This window comes from Oncorhynchus clarkii, chromosome 20 (genome assembly GCF_045791955.1).
Source record: "Oncorhynchus clarkii lewisi isolate Uvic-CL-2024 chromosome 20, UVic_Ocla_1.0, whole genome shotgun sequence".
NCBI lineage: Eukaryota > Metazoa > Chordata > Actinopteri > Salmoniformes > Salmonidae > Oncorhynchus > Oncorhynchus clarkii.
Genome location: NC_092166.1, coordinates 11,396,437 through 11,415,496, shown reverse-complemented (window position 1 = coordinate 11,415,496; position 19,060 = coordinate 11,396,437). Strand labels below are relative to the sequence as shown.

Here is a 19,060-nt window from a genome sequence, read left to right as displayed (position 1 = left end):
TCACTTTCAAATGCATGCAATAATTCTGTCATCCTGGCCAATTTTGTAAGGTTTAAATATTCTCTGCAGAATCATTGCTCTGAAGCTTTGGACTTTTTTACCTTCACACTATCCGTAATGAATGAGCGGGTGTTTTGCAAACATGACCTTTGACCTCTGTCAGGTAACTATGCACCTAGGTAAAGTTTGTGAGATGGGGCATGTAGATACTTTCAAATATCTACAGTTCAAGGGTGGAGCAGGGAAGCTCTCTCACACAGCTCAAACTGGTTTCAAACAAATATACTTTCAGACCAACACAACAGACTATACAGTGCATTCAAAAGTATTCAGACCCCTTGACTTTTTCCACATTTTGTTACGTTACATTCTAAGGTGGATTAAATTGTTTTTTCCCCCTCAACAATCTACACACAATACCCCATAATGACAAAGCAAAAACAGTTTTAAAAATATATTTTGGCAAATATAAAAATAAACGAAAATATCACATTTACATAAGTGTTCAGACCCTTTACTCAGTACTTTGTTGAAGCACCTTTGGCAGCAATTACAGCCTCAAGTCTTCTTGGGTATGATGCTACAAGCTTGGCACACCTGTATTTGGGGAGTTTCTCCCATTCTTCTATGCAGATCCTCTCAAGGTCTGTCAGGTTGGATGGGGAGTGTTGATGCACGGTTATTTTCAAGTCTCTCCAGAGATGTTCAAGTCTGGGCTCTGGCTGGGCCACTCAAGGACATTCAGAGACTTGTCACAAAGCCACTCCTGCGTTGTCTTGGCTGTGTGCTTAGGGTTGTTGTCCTGTTGGAAGTTGAACCTTCACCTCAGTCTGAGGTCCTGAGCGCTCTGGAGCAGGTTTTCATCAAGGATCTCTCTGTACTCTACTTCGTTCTTCATTCCCTCAATCCTGACTAGTCTCCCAGCCCCTGCCGCTGAAAAACATCCCCACAGCATGATGATGCCACCACCATGCTTCACCTTAGGGGTGGTGTCAGGTTTCCTCCAGATGTGACGCTTGGCATTCAAGCCAAAGAGTTCAATCTTGTTTCAGAGAATCTTGTTTCTCATGGTCTGAGAGTCTTTAGGTGACTTTGGCAAACTACAAGCGGGCTGTCATGTGCCGTTTACTGAGGAGTGGCTTCCGTCTGGCCACTCTACCATAAAGGCCTGATTGGTGGAGTGCTGCAGAGATGGTTGTCCTTCTGGAAGGTTCCCATCTCCATAAAAGAACTCTGGAGCTCTGTCAGAGTGACCATCGGGTTCTTGGTCACCTCCCTGACCAAGGCCCTTCTCCCCTGATTGCTCAGTTTGGCTAGGTGGTCAGCTCTAGGAAGAGTCTTGGTGGTTCCAAACTTTCTTCCATTTAAGAATTATGGAGGCCACTGTGTTCTTGGGGACCTTCAATGCTGCAGAAATGTTTTGCTACCCTTCCCCAGATCTGTGCCTCGACACAATCCTGTCTCGGAGATCTAGGGACAATTCCTTCGACCTCATGGCTTGGTTTTTGCTCTGACAAGCACTGTCAACTGTGGGACTTATATAGATAGGCGTGTGCCTTTCTAAATCATGTCCAATCAATTGAATTTACCACAGGTGGCACAATTAAGTTTTAGAAACATCTCAAGGACGATCAATTTCGAGTCTCATAGCAAATGGTCACAATACTTATGTAAATAAGGTATTTTTTATTTTTTATACATTTGCAAACATTTCCAAAAATTGTGTGTAGATTGATGAGGATTTCTTTTTAAATCCATTTTAGAATAAGGATGTAACGTAACGAACTGTGGAAAAAGTAAATCGGCCTGAATACTTTCCGAATGAGCTGTAAGTCTTGACATGTCAATCTGGTAAATACACCACTCTCTTACCATCATGTAACTAGTAGCTTTATGTCACTTTAGTACTGTTGTTCCTAATCTAGAATATCCTGAGGCAATAATGTGTTTGCCTCCCTCAATAATGTCTATAGAAAATTATACATTTTCACATAATCAAAACAGAGATGGGCCTATGGAATTTTGTTGTAAAATATACAGTATGCTCATTTTTTGTTAACATCTTATTTTGCTGCCTTGTGTTTTTGTCAGTCTGAACCTTTGACCTTGAAGTGCTTGAACATTCTCCTTGACGTCACAACCAATTTAGAAAGACTTTGTCTTGTCTAAACTACACTAAGTCCATGATCATAAAAGACCATTATAAACACATTGTATATTCTATTTGTATGAACATAATGTGCATGATGTAATGTCATGATGAGATGTTTCCTGCATTGTGATAGAAGATATGTGGTTAGTGGCAGACAAAACTAGCCTCATCCTTTAACATGCTTCTCTTTTGAACTGCTAATGTGTTTTTTTACATACCAACAGTGTTACAACCCTCTTACATCATGCCTCAAATAGACACTAAACAACACCAACAATAATTGATTTCAAGATACAGGAAACTGCATATTTTCAGCTGTCTAGTAGCCCTACTTTGATGAGCATTAAGAAAAATAAGTTTCTCACACTCAACATTGACTGATTCCTCTTATGTTGTCTGAGACAAAATCAATTTGTCTCTTGCATACGTTTAACTTCAAGTGTATTTTTCATTGGCCTGACTCTCTGTACATTAAGGTTTAGCTCCTACTTCTGATATAGGAATGGAAGGGGCCAGAAGATGAACAGTTCTGGTGCATGTTCATCTTGCAGCTCTCAGGAAAGATGGCTGCCTCGCTGTCACTGTGGTGAGTGGGAGGAAGACAAAACAGCTGCACACAAGTGGGACTTTGAAACCTCACAAACCCTGACTATTGGTCTTTTGCTTGAGTAAGTATTTCCCACAAGCTGTGTATGTATGGGTTTATTCTTGCCCATGTTCAATTATACCAAAGTCTCGAAAGAATGCTGCTAAGATGATTAAACCACATGATGTTTCAACCACTAAAGATAAGCGAGGACAACATAGGCCTTTGGAGGAGACATCACGTCCTAGAAATAGAACTATCAGTTACCATAGTCGCCTAAACCTCTTTACCTTTTGTTTATGTATGTAAGTTTGAGAACAGCTGGAGGAGATGTTCCCACTTCAAATGCTTTAATTAAAATATTTTTGTTTTAATCCCTTGCATATTACGTACAGAGTAGCATTTCAATTAACATTTCAGCTGGTGTTTGTTATTAACTAAGCAAGTATGTAGTAACAATTAATATTTTGCTGTTACTTGCTTTAAAAAATCAGCCAAAATTATCTCAAATTGATTGTGAAGCTCAACAAGGTCACTTAGTCACTTAAAGAGGATTTGAACATGATGCGCGAAAAATGCTAATATCAGTCCCAAGACTTGAATGGGTTTTGTGCCACAAATGCTAGAACATTAGCATCTGGAAACAGTGCCAGGGACACGAAACCAAAGCATGGATTGCTGTCATAGCTTGTCCATAGACTGCTTACAGGGTAAGAAAACCAATATGTAATTTTGTCATTTGAGTGAACTATCCCTTTAATTACAGGTAGGATATGGTAAGTAATAATGTTTCTTTTAATAAGTAACAAGAATCATCATTATGAAATGAACCTTTTACATGGCTATAACATTTCCTCTACCATCTCAGCCACATCATTGTGATGTTTTGCCAAACTTGTCAAGGTTAGTTACCACACTCCCTCTTAGATTAGCCTACTCAAGAATCATAATATAGATTAGAATGCAGATAAAATTGCCAACCCAGAGAGTGCTTTTCCCAAATATTTTAGAACTCATAGCTAGAATTGCATCAGTGTCATATGTTGCATATGGCTTCTTGAATTAGCTCTGTTGTAAAGAATGAGGAAGCATGTTCGGCATCCCTTTGGTCTTCGTTTCTCTCCATTTGACCAAAAATGAAATCTCTGAGATTCTGGAGTGAGGCAATAGTGGCTTAAACAGACAGCATAAATATCTGATTTAAAAAGCACCATTGTATTGTATGTAAGTATCTTATAATGGGATGTTTGGGTTGGCCATGTGTTATTTCATGTATTAATTATATTGTATTTAATGTATACAAATATGTCAATATTTTCCTTTTATTAGGCTATTTGCTTATCCGAATAGATTGATTTTAGTATTTTACTTTACAAATACCAATAAGCACTACTTTACAACAAGCATTTACTTTACAATAAGCATTTACTTTACAATAAGCATTTACTTTACAATAATCATTTACTTTACAATAAGCATTATTGTACTCTTTTCTTTCTATTATCATTATGTCACAATGTGTCATAATGCATGTTGTTCAACTAAAAATGTAATAAGGCTTTCATTACTAATAAAGTTAACACATTTCAAAATGACAACTGAGTTAGACAAACGTGATCTAAAAGCCACAGTTGTTGCTGCTGTTGTCACACATGTGAAGATTTGGAGATTTATCTAGAGGATGTGGTGTCAAAGAGCTGATTTAGAGAGAAAACATTGCTGTTTTCATGCCTGCTCCACGTCAACAACAAACATCAGAGAAGAAAAATAATATTGCGAAAAGCAAAGCTTCTGAATCAGCATTAGGTGCTATCTGAAAGTCAGACTCACTCACTCACTCACTCACTCACTCACTCACACACACACAATGTTACTTCATTTCAAGTATATATTGTAGCTTACGAAACAGTGATTTCAAGCAAGTAAGGTTCACTACAGATGGGGGCTACACAATGAGAATATCACCTTTGTTAACATTTTGCCTGGCACCTTAATAGGTTAGGCTACTCAAGTTCAATCAGTGGAGGCTGCTGAGGAGAGGACGGCTAATAATAATGGCTGGAATAGAGTCAATGGAATGGTATCAAACGTGGATTCCATGTGGTTGATCAAATCCATTCAAATGTATTTATAGAGCCCTTCTTACATCAGCTGATATCTCAAGGTGCTGTACAGAAACCCAGCCTAAAACCCCAAACAGCTAGCAATGTAGGGGTAGAAGCACGGTGGCCAGGAAAAACTCCCTAGAAAGGCCAAAACGTAGAGAGGAACCAGGCTATGAGGGGTGGCCAGTCCTCTTCTGGCTGTGCCGGGTGGAGATTATAGAACATGGCCAAGATGTTCAAATGTTCATAAATGACCAGCATGGTCAAATAATAATAATCACAGTAGTTGTCAGGGTGCAACAGGTCAGCACATCAGGAGTAAATGTCAGTTGGCTTTTCATAGCCGATCATTGTTAGTATCTCTACCGCTCCTGCTGTCTCTAGAGAGTTGAAAACAGCAGGTCTGGGACAGGTAGCACGTCTGGTGAATGATACCATTCAATTGACTCCATTCCAGGAATTACTATGAGCCTTCCTCTCCTCAGCAGCTTCCACTGAGTTGAATAGATGAAATAGCATAAACACAGGTGAAAGTTCACACCTCATTTAGTGGTTCAAGCTGCCTACTGGACAGGCTATTGTCCTTTAAAGGTATGATTTAAATATTTGTGTCCCTATCTCTTGATTGACTGAGGGTGCAAGGGGATAATGTCAACAACTAATGTAAAAGTACCAGTAAATAACCAGGATTATGTAAATAATAAATAAGTAAATAATACATAGATAAATCCCACAGAGCCGTGCGCATTACTATAGCGCATAAACCATTGCTGCCGTTGGAGCTCTTGCGCAAGAGTTTTACGCACGCCTTTAGGTGGATATTTCTGTAAAGGCAATTCTTCACAACATATTTTTGGCTGCGCTTACTATTAACTACTACTATAAACACAGAGTCCAATTAACTTACAACGTTTGACATTGCTTGCCATTGTGGTGCTTTTCTATTTCCAAAGTCTAGCGTGCAACCATCAACGATTATAACGTTCATTATTGAGTCCCCCAAAATACAAAATTAATGTAATCACTCGCACTTTCACACAAAAGCGCACGGAAAATGTTTTAAAATCCCAGGCCGATAGCTGAACGTGACGAAGTCAACAAAGTCAGGTCTGAAGATGTTCGTCCACAATTATTAGTGGTAGGATTACGCGTAAAAGTAAAAACAAGTCTCTAACAACAAGCCACCTATCGCCTGATTTATAAATCAAATGCTCATGCGCAGACCGTGCTCGTGTCTAGCCTCGTGAACGAGCTCAAATTCTTCGAGGTCTACATAATGGTCAGGTGACCTTGTATTTTGACAGTTCCACTTTAGAGGGAGAATAGAGCAAGAATAAAATAGTTGTCATAGTTCAAATCCATATCACAGTTTATTTTCGAATCTGAATCAATAGTATACTGTGTGTAATTTACTGTCTAAATTGAATATCCAAATATATTTCCTGTAATGACGATAAAACGAAACCCACAACATCATGTACGATCCTCACTGTTTTGGAAATGGTATGGCCCTCTGGTAGAATTCCGAGAATTAAGCCCTTGAGTTTCTTAGAACGGCATTCTCAGAACTGGTGATGCACGAAGTTTCCAGGAAAGTTTTACAAGGTGATTTTTTCCCCCATTATTTGACAGTATTATACCAGAAGTTACTTGTAGTGGTAGACATGCGTTGTGGCTCATTGGCTTTATTGATCAAATTTAAATACTTAAAAATACTTATGTTTTCTTTCGTTTTGTGAACAGTGAGGTTTCTTAGACTGCAGTTACTAGACTTTTTGCTGATGTTTATGTTTGATGCATGGTCAGGTAGTTTAGTATCTCCTCTGCTTAAGCAGCATGTATGTGAGAAATGTACTCGGAAGTTCGTCATTCATTGCGAAACTATATATATTTTCATTGCCTATGCTCTCACTTTTTGATCATGTTGGTTTATCGAATATATAGATATTATCGCGAGATAATATATTAGTCTTAATGTGCAGTTGGTTTGTAGCCTATCTTACTGTACAGAAAGATTACATTTGGGTTATATAGTTAATCAAAGTAATCTTTCCGGGTAGTATGAATTTAATATTCTCAAAAAGTATTTATCTGTAATAGTCGTTAAATATCAGTAAACGAATAGCAAGAAAAGTAACGCAACAGGGCGAGCCAGTCTGGTTAGATCACTGCGTACTACTTTCCAGCTTTGCGCACTGTTTTCCTCTCTTGTGGTGCTTTCATTTCGCTGGTAGATTTCGACTGCTAAACTGTCGAAAACGTTAACGATCGGTAGTGAGTCAAAAACAAGTCTAAAAATGTTTTGACGCAGATGTACATTCTTGATCTGTTTTCATGGAATGTTATTATCAATAACTGCCTATTAATTTTGTACTAAACTTATAGGGAGCTTCAGTGCAATGTGTGCTATGTGCACATGCATTTGAAACTTCTAAAATCCTACACCCTATTTTACGCAACTTTGCCATATTCACATTTTTTTGGAGTACTCTTTTCAAGGTAAAAATAAATTGGGTCTAACCAGTGTGAAATGTCATGGGTTAAACAAGGTGGCTTTCCACTTCTAGACCTATCGAAAAGCAGGAAGCCTATTTAGAAGCAACCTAATCTGTGCGCACCCAAGACGGAATGTACTCAATGCGAGACACGTTCCAAGCGCGAAACTCGGGCTCCTCTTGAGGTGCCGTCTGTATTCGTGGGCTTGGATATATGCCAAAAGCAAATCGGTCATAACCGAATATGATTGGTTACATACACGTGTTTAGCAGATGTTATTACGGGCTATTAACGGATGAAATTGGTTTTAAACGTGTGTTTTTCTCAAACTGTTTCTAAGTAATGTAGCCTATAGTAAAACATTTGTAGTAGAGTAAAACTCACAATTTCTTAAAGTACAAATGTTTTATTTTTAAGCTAATTGTTTTTGGTAGGTCCGAACAGCAATATGTAACCTGCAATGTGCACAAACAAATAGCCTAACTTGTTCACTGTAGCCTGTACAAGTCTACTTTCCCACTGGCCACAACAATCATGGCTTGTCACTATGTTATGAACACCAGTTCAATGCCTCTAAGATGCAGTCTATACCCTATAGTAGTTGACATGGTTAGTAATATCAGTCTGTGGCCTCACTCGCAGAAACGTGGTCCACTTTCCCCAAATTATTTTTTACTTTGTTGGACTTTGAAATGGCGCCACCTATTGAGGAAATATTTCTGACTTGCCAACATCAATGGGAATAGAATGATAGTGCCATGTCCTCATATATAGAATATTACATATTTAAATAAAATCAAAAGGAACAACTTTGCTTACTTTATGTTAAAATCATCCTGCAACTCTCACAATCTGTGTTTGTCAGATTGTCTATAATTTACAAGGTATTTCCCATGTTTCCTCAGATTCTGACACCATGGCCTCATTGGCAGATGGCTGCATTCAATTCACCCGCCATGCCGGTGATGTTCTGCTCAACTTCAACCGCCTCCGCAGCAGAAATATCCTGACGGACGTCACTATCCAGATTGACGGTCAGCACTTCTGCGCTCACAAGACGGTCCTCGTGGCTTGCAGGTACGTTCAAGACCAACTACCATTTTTTAGGCCAATCATCCTTCTTGTGCTATACGATTGTCATTGTGAGAGAAGGGGCATAATCATAACATTTTTTTTATTTTGATAGTGGACTTTTTTACTCCATATTCACGGACCCCCTGAAGAGTAACCTGAGTGCCATCAGCTTGGACCCTGAAGTTGACCCTGATGGTTTTGCCATCCTGCTGGACTTCATGTACACCTCCACCCTGACCCTGAAGGACAGCCTCGTTCTGGTTACCATGAACACAGCCTCTTACCTCCAGATGGAACATGTGGTGGACACCTGTCGCAGGTTCATCAAGTCCAGGTACGGAAAAAATGCATAATTGCTCATCTATTTATTCTTGGTCTGTAGCCTACTAGTACATGGAACCTTTCCTGGTTAGTTCTGGGAATATTTCCAGGCCCTATTTTTCTTATTCCCATCTGAATAGTATCAGTTTGGAACTAAATGGTGCTGTTCCTTACTTCCTGCCCTTTTAGAGAGCAGTCTGTGAGTCTGCAGAGAGAGGAGGTACTGGCCAGCCCGATGCATCTCTCTCAGGACCTCCCTGCTTTAAGGGTTTTGGATAGGGTGGCGACCAGCCCCAGTCACACATCCATATCTCCCCTCAGAGACTGGAGGAGCTACTGCCCCAGTGTATTCAGTGGTATCAATGCTTCAGGTAGCTCCCACCACGTCCACGGAAAACACATCCCCATCAGAAAAATGTCAGATGCCTGCAATGTCAGTGACATTCCCAAAGGGGGCGCCATCTTTCAGAAACTCTGCTCTACCTTGAATCGCACAGAGACCACCATCATACACCACCCTTTGTCATCCGACTCCTCATCCTCCTCAGTTACGACCATCTGCCCTCTCCTCTGCTCCAGCCGTCAGTCGGGGCCACTTGGGAGCCTCCAGGGGCCTGAACACAGAGGGGCCTCCCCCATGGAGGAGGACAGGAACCAGTACCCACACCCCAGCTCCCTCAGCCTGTCCCCAGGCTGCACCAAAGGGGTGATCTGCAGTCCTCAGAGCCCTCTTCGTTCTGACTGCCAACCCAACTCCCCCACTGAGTCCAGTGGCTGCAGCAGGAACACAGTCCCGGCCCTGACCCAGCCATCCGGCTGCTCCCAGGAGCCCAAGGCCCGCAACTGGAAGAAGTACAAGTTTATCGTTATGAACCAGACCTCTGGGGAGAAGGAGGATGAGTCCCAAGTAGGGAGTGTTGAGGCTGGGGACTGCTCTTCTCCGCAGGGCCGCTACATGACCAGTGGATCAGAGGGATCCGTTGAAGAACTCCAGACTGGAGAGATGGTCAACGAGCATTGGGAAGAGGTCCTTGTGCCACAGGCCAGCCATCGCAGCGTTAGGCAGCAGAGATGCTCCTCCTGTGGTACGGACGCCCCTCAGCACCTGGAGGTGTGTTCCCACTCCCCTGGGTCCTACACGGGGGAGGACACCAATGAGCTGCACTCTGAGTACTCCGACTCAAGCGGTGGTGAGTAGTGTGTTTCAATGAGTGGGGCCGATTCAATAAATGTTGATGCAGTATAGTTCCATTCATGCTGTTACACTTTTCATTGACTAAATCTCAATGTTTCCGTTGCAGAGAATGGTTCCTACTTCTGCAACGAGTGCGACGCAAAGTTTGCGGAAGCGGACTCCCTGAAAGGACACATGCTCCAGGTCCATGCTGATAAGCCATACAAGTGTGACCGATGCCAGGCTGCCTTCCGTTACAAAGGGAACCTTGCTAGCCACAAGACTGTCCACACTGGTAAGACTTCTGTTACATCTTAACTCATATCTGTCCTGTCAAACTAATAAGATCATTATGTTGTCTTCAGAAGTGGGATCTGTATGACTAAGAACAGTGTATTTACAGGGTTCTGGGTGGCATCAGTGTCATGGTTTCTTTATGCCTCTTGTATTCCAGGAGAGAAACCATACCGCTGTAACATCTGCGGCGCTCAGTTCAACCGGCCGGCCAACCTCAAGACCCACACCCGCATCCACTCGGGAGAGAAGCCGTACAAGTGTGAAACGTGTGGCTCTTGCTTCGTACAGGTGAGGAAACCGCTATGAGCTGTCATTCACTCATGAAGGACAAATATCATTCATATATAATTATGTATTTCGTTCCTAGGTAGCTCACCTCCGGGCCCATGTGCTGATCCATACAGGGGAGAAGCCTTATCCCTGTGAGATCTGTGGGACGCACTTCCGCCATCTTCAGACCCTCAAGAGCCACTTACGGATCCACACAGGAGAAAAGCCATACCACGTAAGCGCCTTGTCTTTCCCTTCACATGGCCCAGTGTGTATCTGGTTAATTTGGACCGCTTCCTCTAATCCCATTCCTGGCTTCCTGTGACTGCCTATCAATAGCCTAAACTGAGGACCCAGGGCCTCCGCTTAAATGCATAGTGGCTATAGCCTTTGTCCTCCTGCTAATCCTGCGTTTAATGTATGAATGAACCCATTGAGAGGCAGTTTGATTCAATTAGTGACTCATTGCGTTCATTCTTTTTCTTCCTCAGTGCGAGAAATGTGACCTTCACTTTCGCCACAAGAGCCAGTTGAGGCTGCATCTCCGTCAGAAGCACGGCGCGGTCACCAACACTAAGGCTCAGTACCGCCAGGCGAACAAGGACATGCTCATTGGCTTGGCCAAGGCCTGCTAAATGGACACTGGGACGATGGAGTGTGATTTGCTGGCAATTTTGACGTTGTTTTAGGAACACGTTGTCATAGTACCACACTGTCAGTGATTGTTGTGTTTGTTGGCACTGGCAGACAGGTTTCCTCCAAATGTGAATAGTTCATATCGTTTATAGCCCTTTTACTCTGTTTGTATATAAATCTAATATGTACGGTGTATAAATGTGTTTTAAGATCTTGTGAAATGTCCTGTATTGGAATATACATTTTGAAAATTAGAATTTTGTGATATGAATTCTTATCGGGTAATAATGTTTTCTTAATGTTCAGTTAAGTGCGACTTTTTTCCTGAATGTTTTCAGTTGAACGACAGTCGTCTTCTAGAAAACTGTACGACACACTTTCATTCATATTGAGAAACACTGTTACATTGGTACAGTTCTGTTATAGATAGTATATGTATATGGGGGGCATGTTCAGCTGGACAATAGATAATATATTACCCAGTTCTTTGTAGTTTCTTATCTTAATATAGTGAATATATAATGTACTACCTACCCAGATTTCCCTCTGCTGGCAGAGTATATGTCTGCATTACTAAGGTACAGACGTTTTTTTTTTTTTTAATGTCTTTCTACCTAGTGAAAGATTGTCATTGAATCTGTCGTTTGGGCAAAATAGTATATTATCCGACACGGATACATAGACATGCAGTACGCAATGTATTCAAGGTGCTTTACACTGAGTTGTCAGATTTTCTGTTCATTAGCACAATGTCCCACGTCAGCACTTTGTACTGTATTTGTTTTGTCTGCTTTTTGTCTCAAGCCCACAAGCTGTAAGTACACCAGGTCTCAAGCTACAAGTCCTCAGGAATGTTATCAACATTTGTCTTTGTAAAACTGCAGAGCTTTATGTGAAATATAATTAAAGGAATGCATTATGAAAACATACATTTGTCAATGTGAAAATGCACAACACAACACTAATTATAAATTACTATCTTCTATCCCGTAATCATATCATGGTCTTATAGTCAGTGTAGATTTGCATCTACCATAGAATGACACACGCAAAGGCATCAGATGACAATACAATACCACCAACTTCCCCAGAGGATTAACCACAGTATGAGACTGAATGACACACACTGAGTGTACACAACATTCAGGACACCTGCTCTTTCCATAACATAACTGACCAGGAGAATCCAGGTGAAAGCTACGATCCCTTATTTATGTCACTTGTTAAATCCACTTCAATCAGTGTAGATGAAGGGGAGAAGACAGGTTAAAGAAGGATTTTTAACCCTTGAGACATTTGTGTACATGTGCCATTCAGAGAGGGAATAGGCAAGACAAAAATTAAAGTGACTTTCGATTGTGTCAAGAACTGCAACGCTCCTGGGTTTTTCATGCTCAACAGTTTCCTGTGTGTATCAAGAATGGTCCACCACCTAAAGAACGTTCAGCCAACTTGACACAGCTGTGAGAATCATTGGAGCCAACATGGGCCAGCATCCCTGTGGTGGTGGTGGTGGTGGTGGTGGTGGGGGGGGGGGGGGGGGTTCCTCCTTGATCATTTACAGATAGACAACACTGCTTTCATTTTGTTTTGACTAAATAAAGTTCATTTTGATATATTCTGTTAATATTTGGCCAGACACAGTTGAAAAAGCAAAAAATAATGACACATTTATGAAGAACACTCAGAGTCAATGGACATTTTCCTTGAACACAAATAACAGAAGTGGTGGTATGCTAGAGAGTCAAGGAATCTCAATATGTAATTCAATTAACTAATTCACTGAATAGTATGTGAATGTGACACTTTAAAAGTGGACATTTACATGAAAAACTAAAATAACTAATAAAGTAAGAATGGCGACGACGTGGCATTTCTCAACACTAGCCAATCAATAGTAGTCAGTCTGCCCTCTGCTGGCTTATTGGTTGACTGACATGGGAGAGATTCCTATCTGTACAGACCAGTATCTACAATGTAGAGTTTCATGGGTAGGTACAGTGTAAACAAATAACACACAACAAAAACTTCAGTCGAGAGCTGATCTTTGTGCACTTTTGTAGTGACGCATAAAGCCAGAGCCAAGAATGGAGAACTAGGTATCTATTGGACTAGACATTTTCAGTCACCCTGCATAGGACCACAAAGACACTCAGTATTTCAGCATTCTGGAGAACACAAAATAATATTTAATGTGCAGTGATGCACACTTACAGATAAACAGGGTTTAAATTTAGGACTAAGCCCAGTTTAAATTTCAAACTGCTCCAACACCGTATGTGATGTAACCAATATCATTGTCATGCCAGTTTAATCCACAAATTTGTACTACTGCAATCAAGGTTGCTTGTTTCTCGATGACCTTATGTTGAAAGAAATATGAACTGAGACAGGTGTTTTCTATGTTTTATTAGTATACAGGGGAAACCCATAAGACAACAGTGTTTATCTAAATTGATTAGCAGAGATGCTCTCTCTTTCCCCCTCGGTCTGTCCTTTTCTTCATGATCTTTCTCCATCTAGTCCAGAGAAGTGGTTGGTCTGTGAAAAAAGCATGTGCTTGTCTAGGTTTCCGCTGACAATGATGTAGAGATTTTATCACAGAAAATGTAATTTTGTAAACATACTGTATGTACTGTATATGCCTCTGCTTGACAACAAAAACAAGCACCTCGCTGAGCAGAGAAATTCTAAAAGTCTTGTCCCTATACAAAGGCCCCCGACTAAAATGACAGACCTGTCAGTCGCTGTACTACTATCATAGTGAACCCCCTCAGAGGGTTCATGTAAGGTTTTTCAGCAGAGCATCTCATTCACTCTAACACACACACACACACACACACACACACACACACACACACACACACACACACACACACACACACACACACACACACACACACACACACACACACACACACACACACACACACACACACACACACACACACACAAAATAGCCCCCCCCCCCCAAAAAAATTGAATGAATGGAAATAAACTAAGTATATTGTTGCTGTAGCTAAAAGTAGCTGTGAATGGTAGTTGTTGGCAGTGTGCGGAATTTCAATTCTCCTTGTCCAGGATGGTTTTGACATTGGCAAACACCTGAAACAGAGAAGGAGGGAAAGAGATGCATTAGAGAAAACCGAATTCATGTTTGTGTTTTTGTACATGTGCAATCGCCTGGGGACAAGTGTGTGATTGCCCTCCGGAGGGTGCAAGGGAACAGAGAGACAACCAATAGGGAAAGAAACATCTCAGATTGAGGGAATTCTTACTGAATTATAAGATCATAGGGAATGAGTGTATACTACTGAGTGTGTACTACGGAGTGTGTACTACGGAGTGTGTTCCAAATGCACATCATGTGTGACTGCAATGGTGCAGTGCTGTATACTTGTCACGCTCTGACCTTAGAGAGCCTTGTTTATTCTATATTTGGTTAGGTCAGGGTGTGACTTGGGTGGGCAAATATATGTTTCTATTTCTTTGTTGGCCTAGTATGGTTCCCAATCAGAGGCAGCTGTTTATCGTGGTCTCTGATTGGGGATCGTACTTAGGCAGCCTTTTTTTCCACCTTTAGTTGTGGGATCTTGTTTGTGTGTAGTTGCTTTCTGCACTGCATGTAGCTTTACGTTTTGTTGTTTTTTTCGGTGTCATTTTAAATAAAAGTAAAATGTACGCCTACCACGCTGCACCTTGGTCCAATCCCTCTCTAAACGATCATTACAATACTCCTGATGCTTACTTTGTCCACACTGTACGAGGCATCCACAGTGCGCACCTTGCCCTGTTTCTCATACAGTGAGATGACGGGCCGTGTTGACTGCAGGTAGGTCTGGATCCTTCAGGGGAGGAAACTAAGGCTCAGAAACAGGGCTGACAAGCGCCCAGGACTTAGAGGAGACCCAAGTACATACAGCCAAGCTAAAACATGCTCCAGGGTGTATTATTTTTAAGGGTGAGTCAAGGTGGAACTGAAAATCGCAATCTCAAAAGCAACGCCCGTCAATGTTTTTTCACTATTATTAAAGGTGCATTATGTAGTTGTGTACAACCTGACTGACTGCAGATAGAAATGTGAGTTATAGATCTGTCACTCATTACAAGCAAGTCTGATTCACAATAGATCTGTTCTATATGAAATATTTCTATGCTTTCGCCTCGTTTAATTTTTGCTTGATATTACTTTCGGTTTTGTACATCACCTTAAAACTGCTGAAAATATATTTTTGGTGACTGAAACTATATTTCACAGAGGTTTAGATAACATGATGATTCTCTACACTATACATTGCTTGTTGTGTCGCATTAACTGAAATTAGAATTTTAGAAACCGGGAAATGGCAGAGCTATTTCAACATATGGCGCTTTATAAGCACACTTTTTTTTTTAAAGAGCAAGAGCCGTGTCTCCTTTTGAGAGGTCAAGTTCATGTTAAAAAAGGTCAAAGGTCAGTGATCATGGAACGCTTTAGCGTTTGGACGCTACCTTCTAACCAGGCTCGCTCTGTTGTCATCGGTGCGCCCGCTGCTCTTTCCCTCTTTCTACACATCTGTCAATACAGACCTGTAGACAAACAAAAACAGAGCTCTCAGGATAAAGATTACACTGTCAGCCAAGCAATAAAGACATTCACACTCGGAGGCAACTTTCAGAAATAAAAGTCGTACTCCAAATGTGTCATATCTGATATGTTGCCCATCCTTGTTCGCCCCCTCCCTTTCCTCTTGGAGATCCTTGCCCCCAATGCCGTATTATTACCTCATTGCTACAGTCGAAGACAAGCACAAATTTGACGTCAGCCTCCCCATCCATGATGGTGGTCCACCCATAGAGGTTCTTTGTTTCGGGGGAAGCCGTCGATGAGGAAGTGGATCTTCTTCTCGTCTAACTTCCTGGTCTCCTCCATGGCCTGAGGACAAAGGAAATTGAAAGTTAAAGGGATATTCTTCTCCAAATCGAAGTCAGACATTTTTATGTCTAAAAAGTATTTATTACACACCACCTGTAGACCTCACTGGGTGAACTATCCCTTTAAGGGTGACGCAAGGATTAATTCAGCCTATGGAGCAATGACAGAGACTATTTCAGTGCTCAGACTATTTCAGTACTCTGTAAACACCTGCCTCTTGGAGACAGGCCCTTACATCCTAATCAGACAGCACCAAACGTTCTGTAAACACCTGCCTCTTGGAGACAGGCCCTTACATCCTAATCAGACAGCACCAAACGTTCTGTAAACACCTGACTCTTGGAGACAGGCCCTTACATCCTAATCAGAAAGCACCAAACATTCTGTAAACAACAGCCTCCCGGAGACGGGCATTTACACTACCAGTCAAAAGTTTTAGAACACCTACTCATTCAAGGGTTTTTCTATATTTTTACAAATTTCTACATTGTAGAAAAATAGTGAAGACATCTAAACTATGAAATAACACATGGCATCATGTAGTAACAAAAAAGTGTTAAACATATCAAAATATGTTTTATATTTGAGATTCTTCAAATAGTCACCCTTTAATGAGAGAAACCCTTGAATGAGTAACGTTAGGTGTTGTAAAACTTTTGATTGGTAGTGTATATGCGAATGAGACAGCACCAAATGTTAACCAAATGTTCTGTAAACACCAACCCCAGTGGCTTGTAGGAAGTCAAAACTAAAGGCAGTGCTGTCAGCTGCTACATAATCACAGTGTTCGCAGAACGTCATCAACACAATACAACAGTGAATAATCAGTGTGTTCTCTGTCCTTACACATTCCGTTTGGCGTCAACCACTATCAACAGATATGAGAATAATCCATAACATTCAGCATCAAGTCTGGTGACCATCAACACACACCTTCAGTGTCACAAACACTAGAAATCATGTGTATTACAGAAAGAACAAATATATTCAAATTCTGTTGATCATTCTAATCTAAATAGGAACTTTAGTAACCTTAAATCTCCCCATAAAGTCTTTCCTAACAATTTAGCTAGCCTAATTTGTTAAGGAATCAATTGGGTTATGAGAATGAAATTGTCTGGGAGTAATGTAGATCCTTTAAAAGGAGTGCAATAGTAACAATGTCCCAAGCAGAGAATAAATATAAAGGAGTCACATGGTATATGCCTAAATGGTTATTGTTCAACAGTGAGTCGCTGTGCTCCATTGACTCTGAAAGCAGGGGAGGGGTTTAGGGAGAGAGGAGACAGCATCACTAATGTCCTTTAACTATTATTGTGCTGAATGAATGGACACTACACGCGGGTTCGTGTTATTTCATGCTGGGACAGGATGCTTGCTCAAACTCATTTGGCCACAGCCCTAAATTATGAATATAGGGCAGGGATTAACATTAAGAGCTTAAAGACACGTTAGGAATATTTTTAGGTTGCCCAAAGATTATGACCACATGCCCGAAAAATGTAAGAAGCTATTTTCACCTACACAGTGGAGGAACAAGAAAGATCAGACTAATGGATTTATTTGCATTTGGGCTGTTATCAGGAGAGAGAAATGAATTGCCAGCTCAATGGTACAACCACAGAGAAGGCTCAACTTGCACAACTGCCCAGGTCACTTGCCCGGGGCAATAGGACAACCCTTAATGCCAATCCCTGATATGTCAAAACACACATCAAAGTAGTTGGCAAATGTATGAAACAACTTGTCACAGAAGAAAGCCAAAAGAGGCCTGCTGAATATCAGTAGTAGACACTAAATATTTACTTGAGTTTATCTATTGATGCAAAACACCACCCAGACAGACAGACATCTGCCTTGATTTCTCATGCCTCCCTGTTCAAGGGCCCCGTTGGTTGGAGGGGTAGAGCAGGTGATTAAAAAAAGACCGTAACATAAAGTGAATTGCACGGCAGCTGAACATGATAAGATGTACACTACACATCCGCATGACGCCAATAGCGGTGCATAGGCTACTCTGTATGTAGTTAGAAGCCGACCACCGTAAACACATTCCATCCTTTTCTCAACAGAGGCACCGAGTGTTCAATGTAAGACATGAAAACACTAGCTACTGATTAGAATAGAAGTCATTGCTGTTTTACATAACAAGCTAGCTAGCCTCTGTCTCTCGTTGGTGAACTAACAATAGCCCACTTTAAATTCGAGGGGTAAACTACAAAACAGAATCAATGAGTTAGCCAGCTAAATAACTTATTATTTTTAAGAAAGATATGCTAGAAATTAACATGTTCTAATTGACACAAAACCCCAAAACAATAGATTGTGATTATTTCTGGTTGTTTATCGAAGTTATAGTACCTGGGAAACGGATTAAAAGCAGCTACTATACCCCTCTTTCATGTATTCAGGAATAACCTTTATCCATAGCTAGTAAGCTAGTCGAAAGTGTAATGATGGAAAAATAAATATAATTATTATTCATTGCTCACATAGCTAGTTAGATAGTGTGGTCCTGGCATAGTTATACTGGTAAATGCTCCTTCTTCTATACGTGGCTAAGCTAACTAGCTAGCATAATGAGTAGGGTACATTTAGAGGACAAGAACCGGAAGTCGATACATTCAGCTGGTCTCCACTGGACAGAAATTTCCACAACCCCCTCAAATGTATTAGTGGTTTATTTCCTAACACAACTCAATGCCCTGTCAAATGATCATGGTCCGTCTCATACCTCAACGATTCTGACGCACTGGGTTCCTTTGCCCGAGCCAGGTCCGCCTAACACGAACACAACCTGCGCCTTCTTCATGTCGATCAAAGCGACGGTCGCAGCCCTGTACACAACGCTCCGCACCTTCGCAGATAAGCTACTCAATAAACTGAAACTCATAAACCGAAAACAATAGCCGATCAATAGTCGGCAGAACAGGTTGAATTACCTGTTTATGAACGTCAGTGGGAAGTCTGCAGAAGCCAACACCACTTCCAACTGTTGACGTTGCCAACCAATGGCAGCACAGGAGTGTCCATG

At 41.1% G+C, this 19,060-nt stretch overlaps 1 protein-coding gene and 1 pseudogene across 3 annotated transcripts; one reads left to right on the top strand and one right to left on the bottom strand.

The window, feature by feature from the left end:
- The first annotated feature begins 6,399 nt into the window (after positions 1 to 6,399).
- LOC139375890 (B-cell lymphoma 6 protein homolog) lies at positions 6,400 to 12,038 on the top strand. 3 transcript variants are annotated; one of them, XR_011627859.1, is made up of 8 exons: positions 6,400 to 6,448; positions 8,245 to 8,416; positions 8,526 to 8,747; positions 8,924 to 9,924; positions 10,036 to 10,203; positions 10,363 to 10,493; positions 10,577 to 10,710; positions 10,967 to 12,038. XR_011627859.1 is itself a non-coding variant. In XM_071117835.1 (8 exons), exons 1-8 carry the CDS (start codon positions 6,418 to 6,420, stop codon positions 11,108 to 11,110), a joined length of 2,007 nt encoding a protein of 668 aa, XP_070973936.1. In that variant the 5' UTR covers positions 6,400 to 6,417; the 3' UTR covers positions 11,111 to 12,038. The 3 variants fall into 3 exon arrangements, 2 of the variants coding, with proteins under 2 accessions (XP_070973936.1, XP_070973937.1); XM_071117835.1 differs by having other exon boundaries at positions 10,573 to 10,710; XM_071117836.1 differs by lacking the exon at positions 6,400 to 6,448 and adding an exon at positions 7,812 to 7,948 and having other exon boundaries at positions 10,573 to 10,710.
- A 2,001-nt stretch (positions 12,039 to 14,039) lies between these two features.
- LOC139375889 (UMP-CMP kinase-like) lies at positions 14,040 to 19,060 on the bottom strand (annotated as a pseudogene).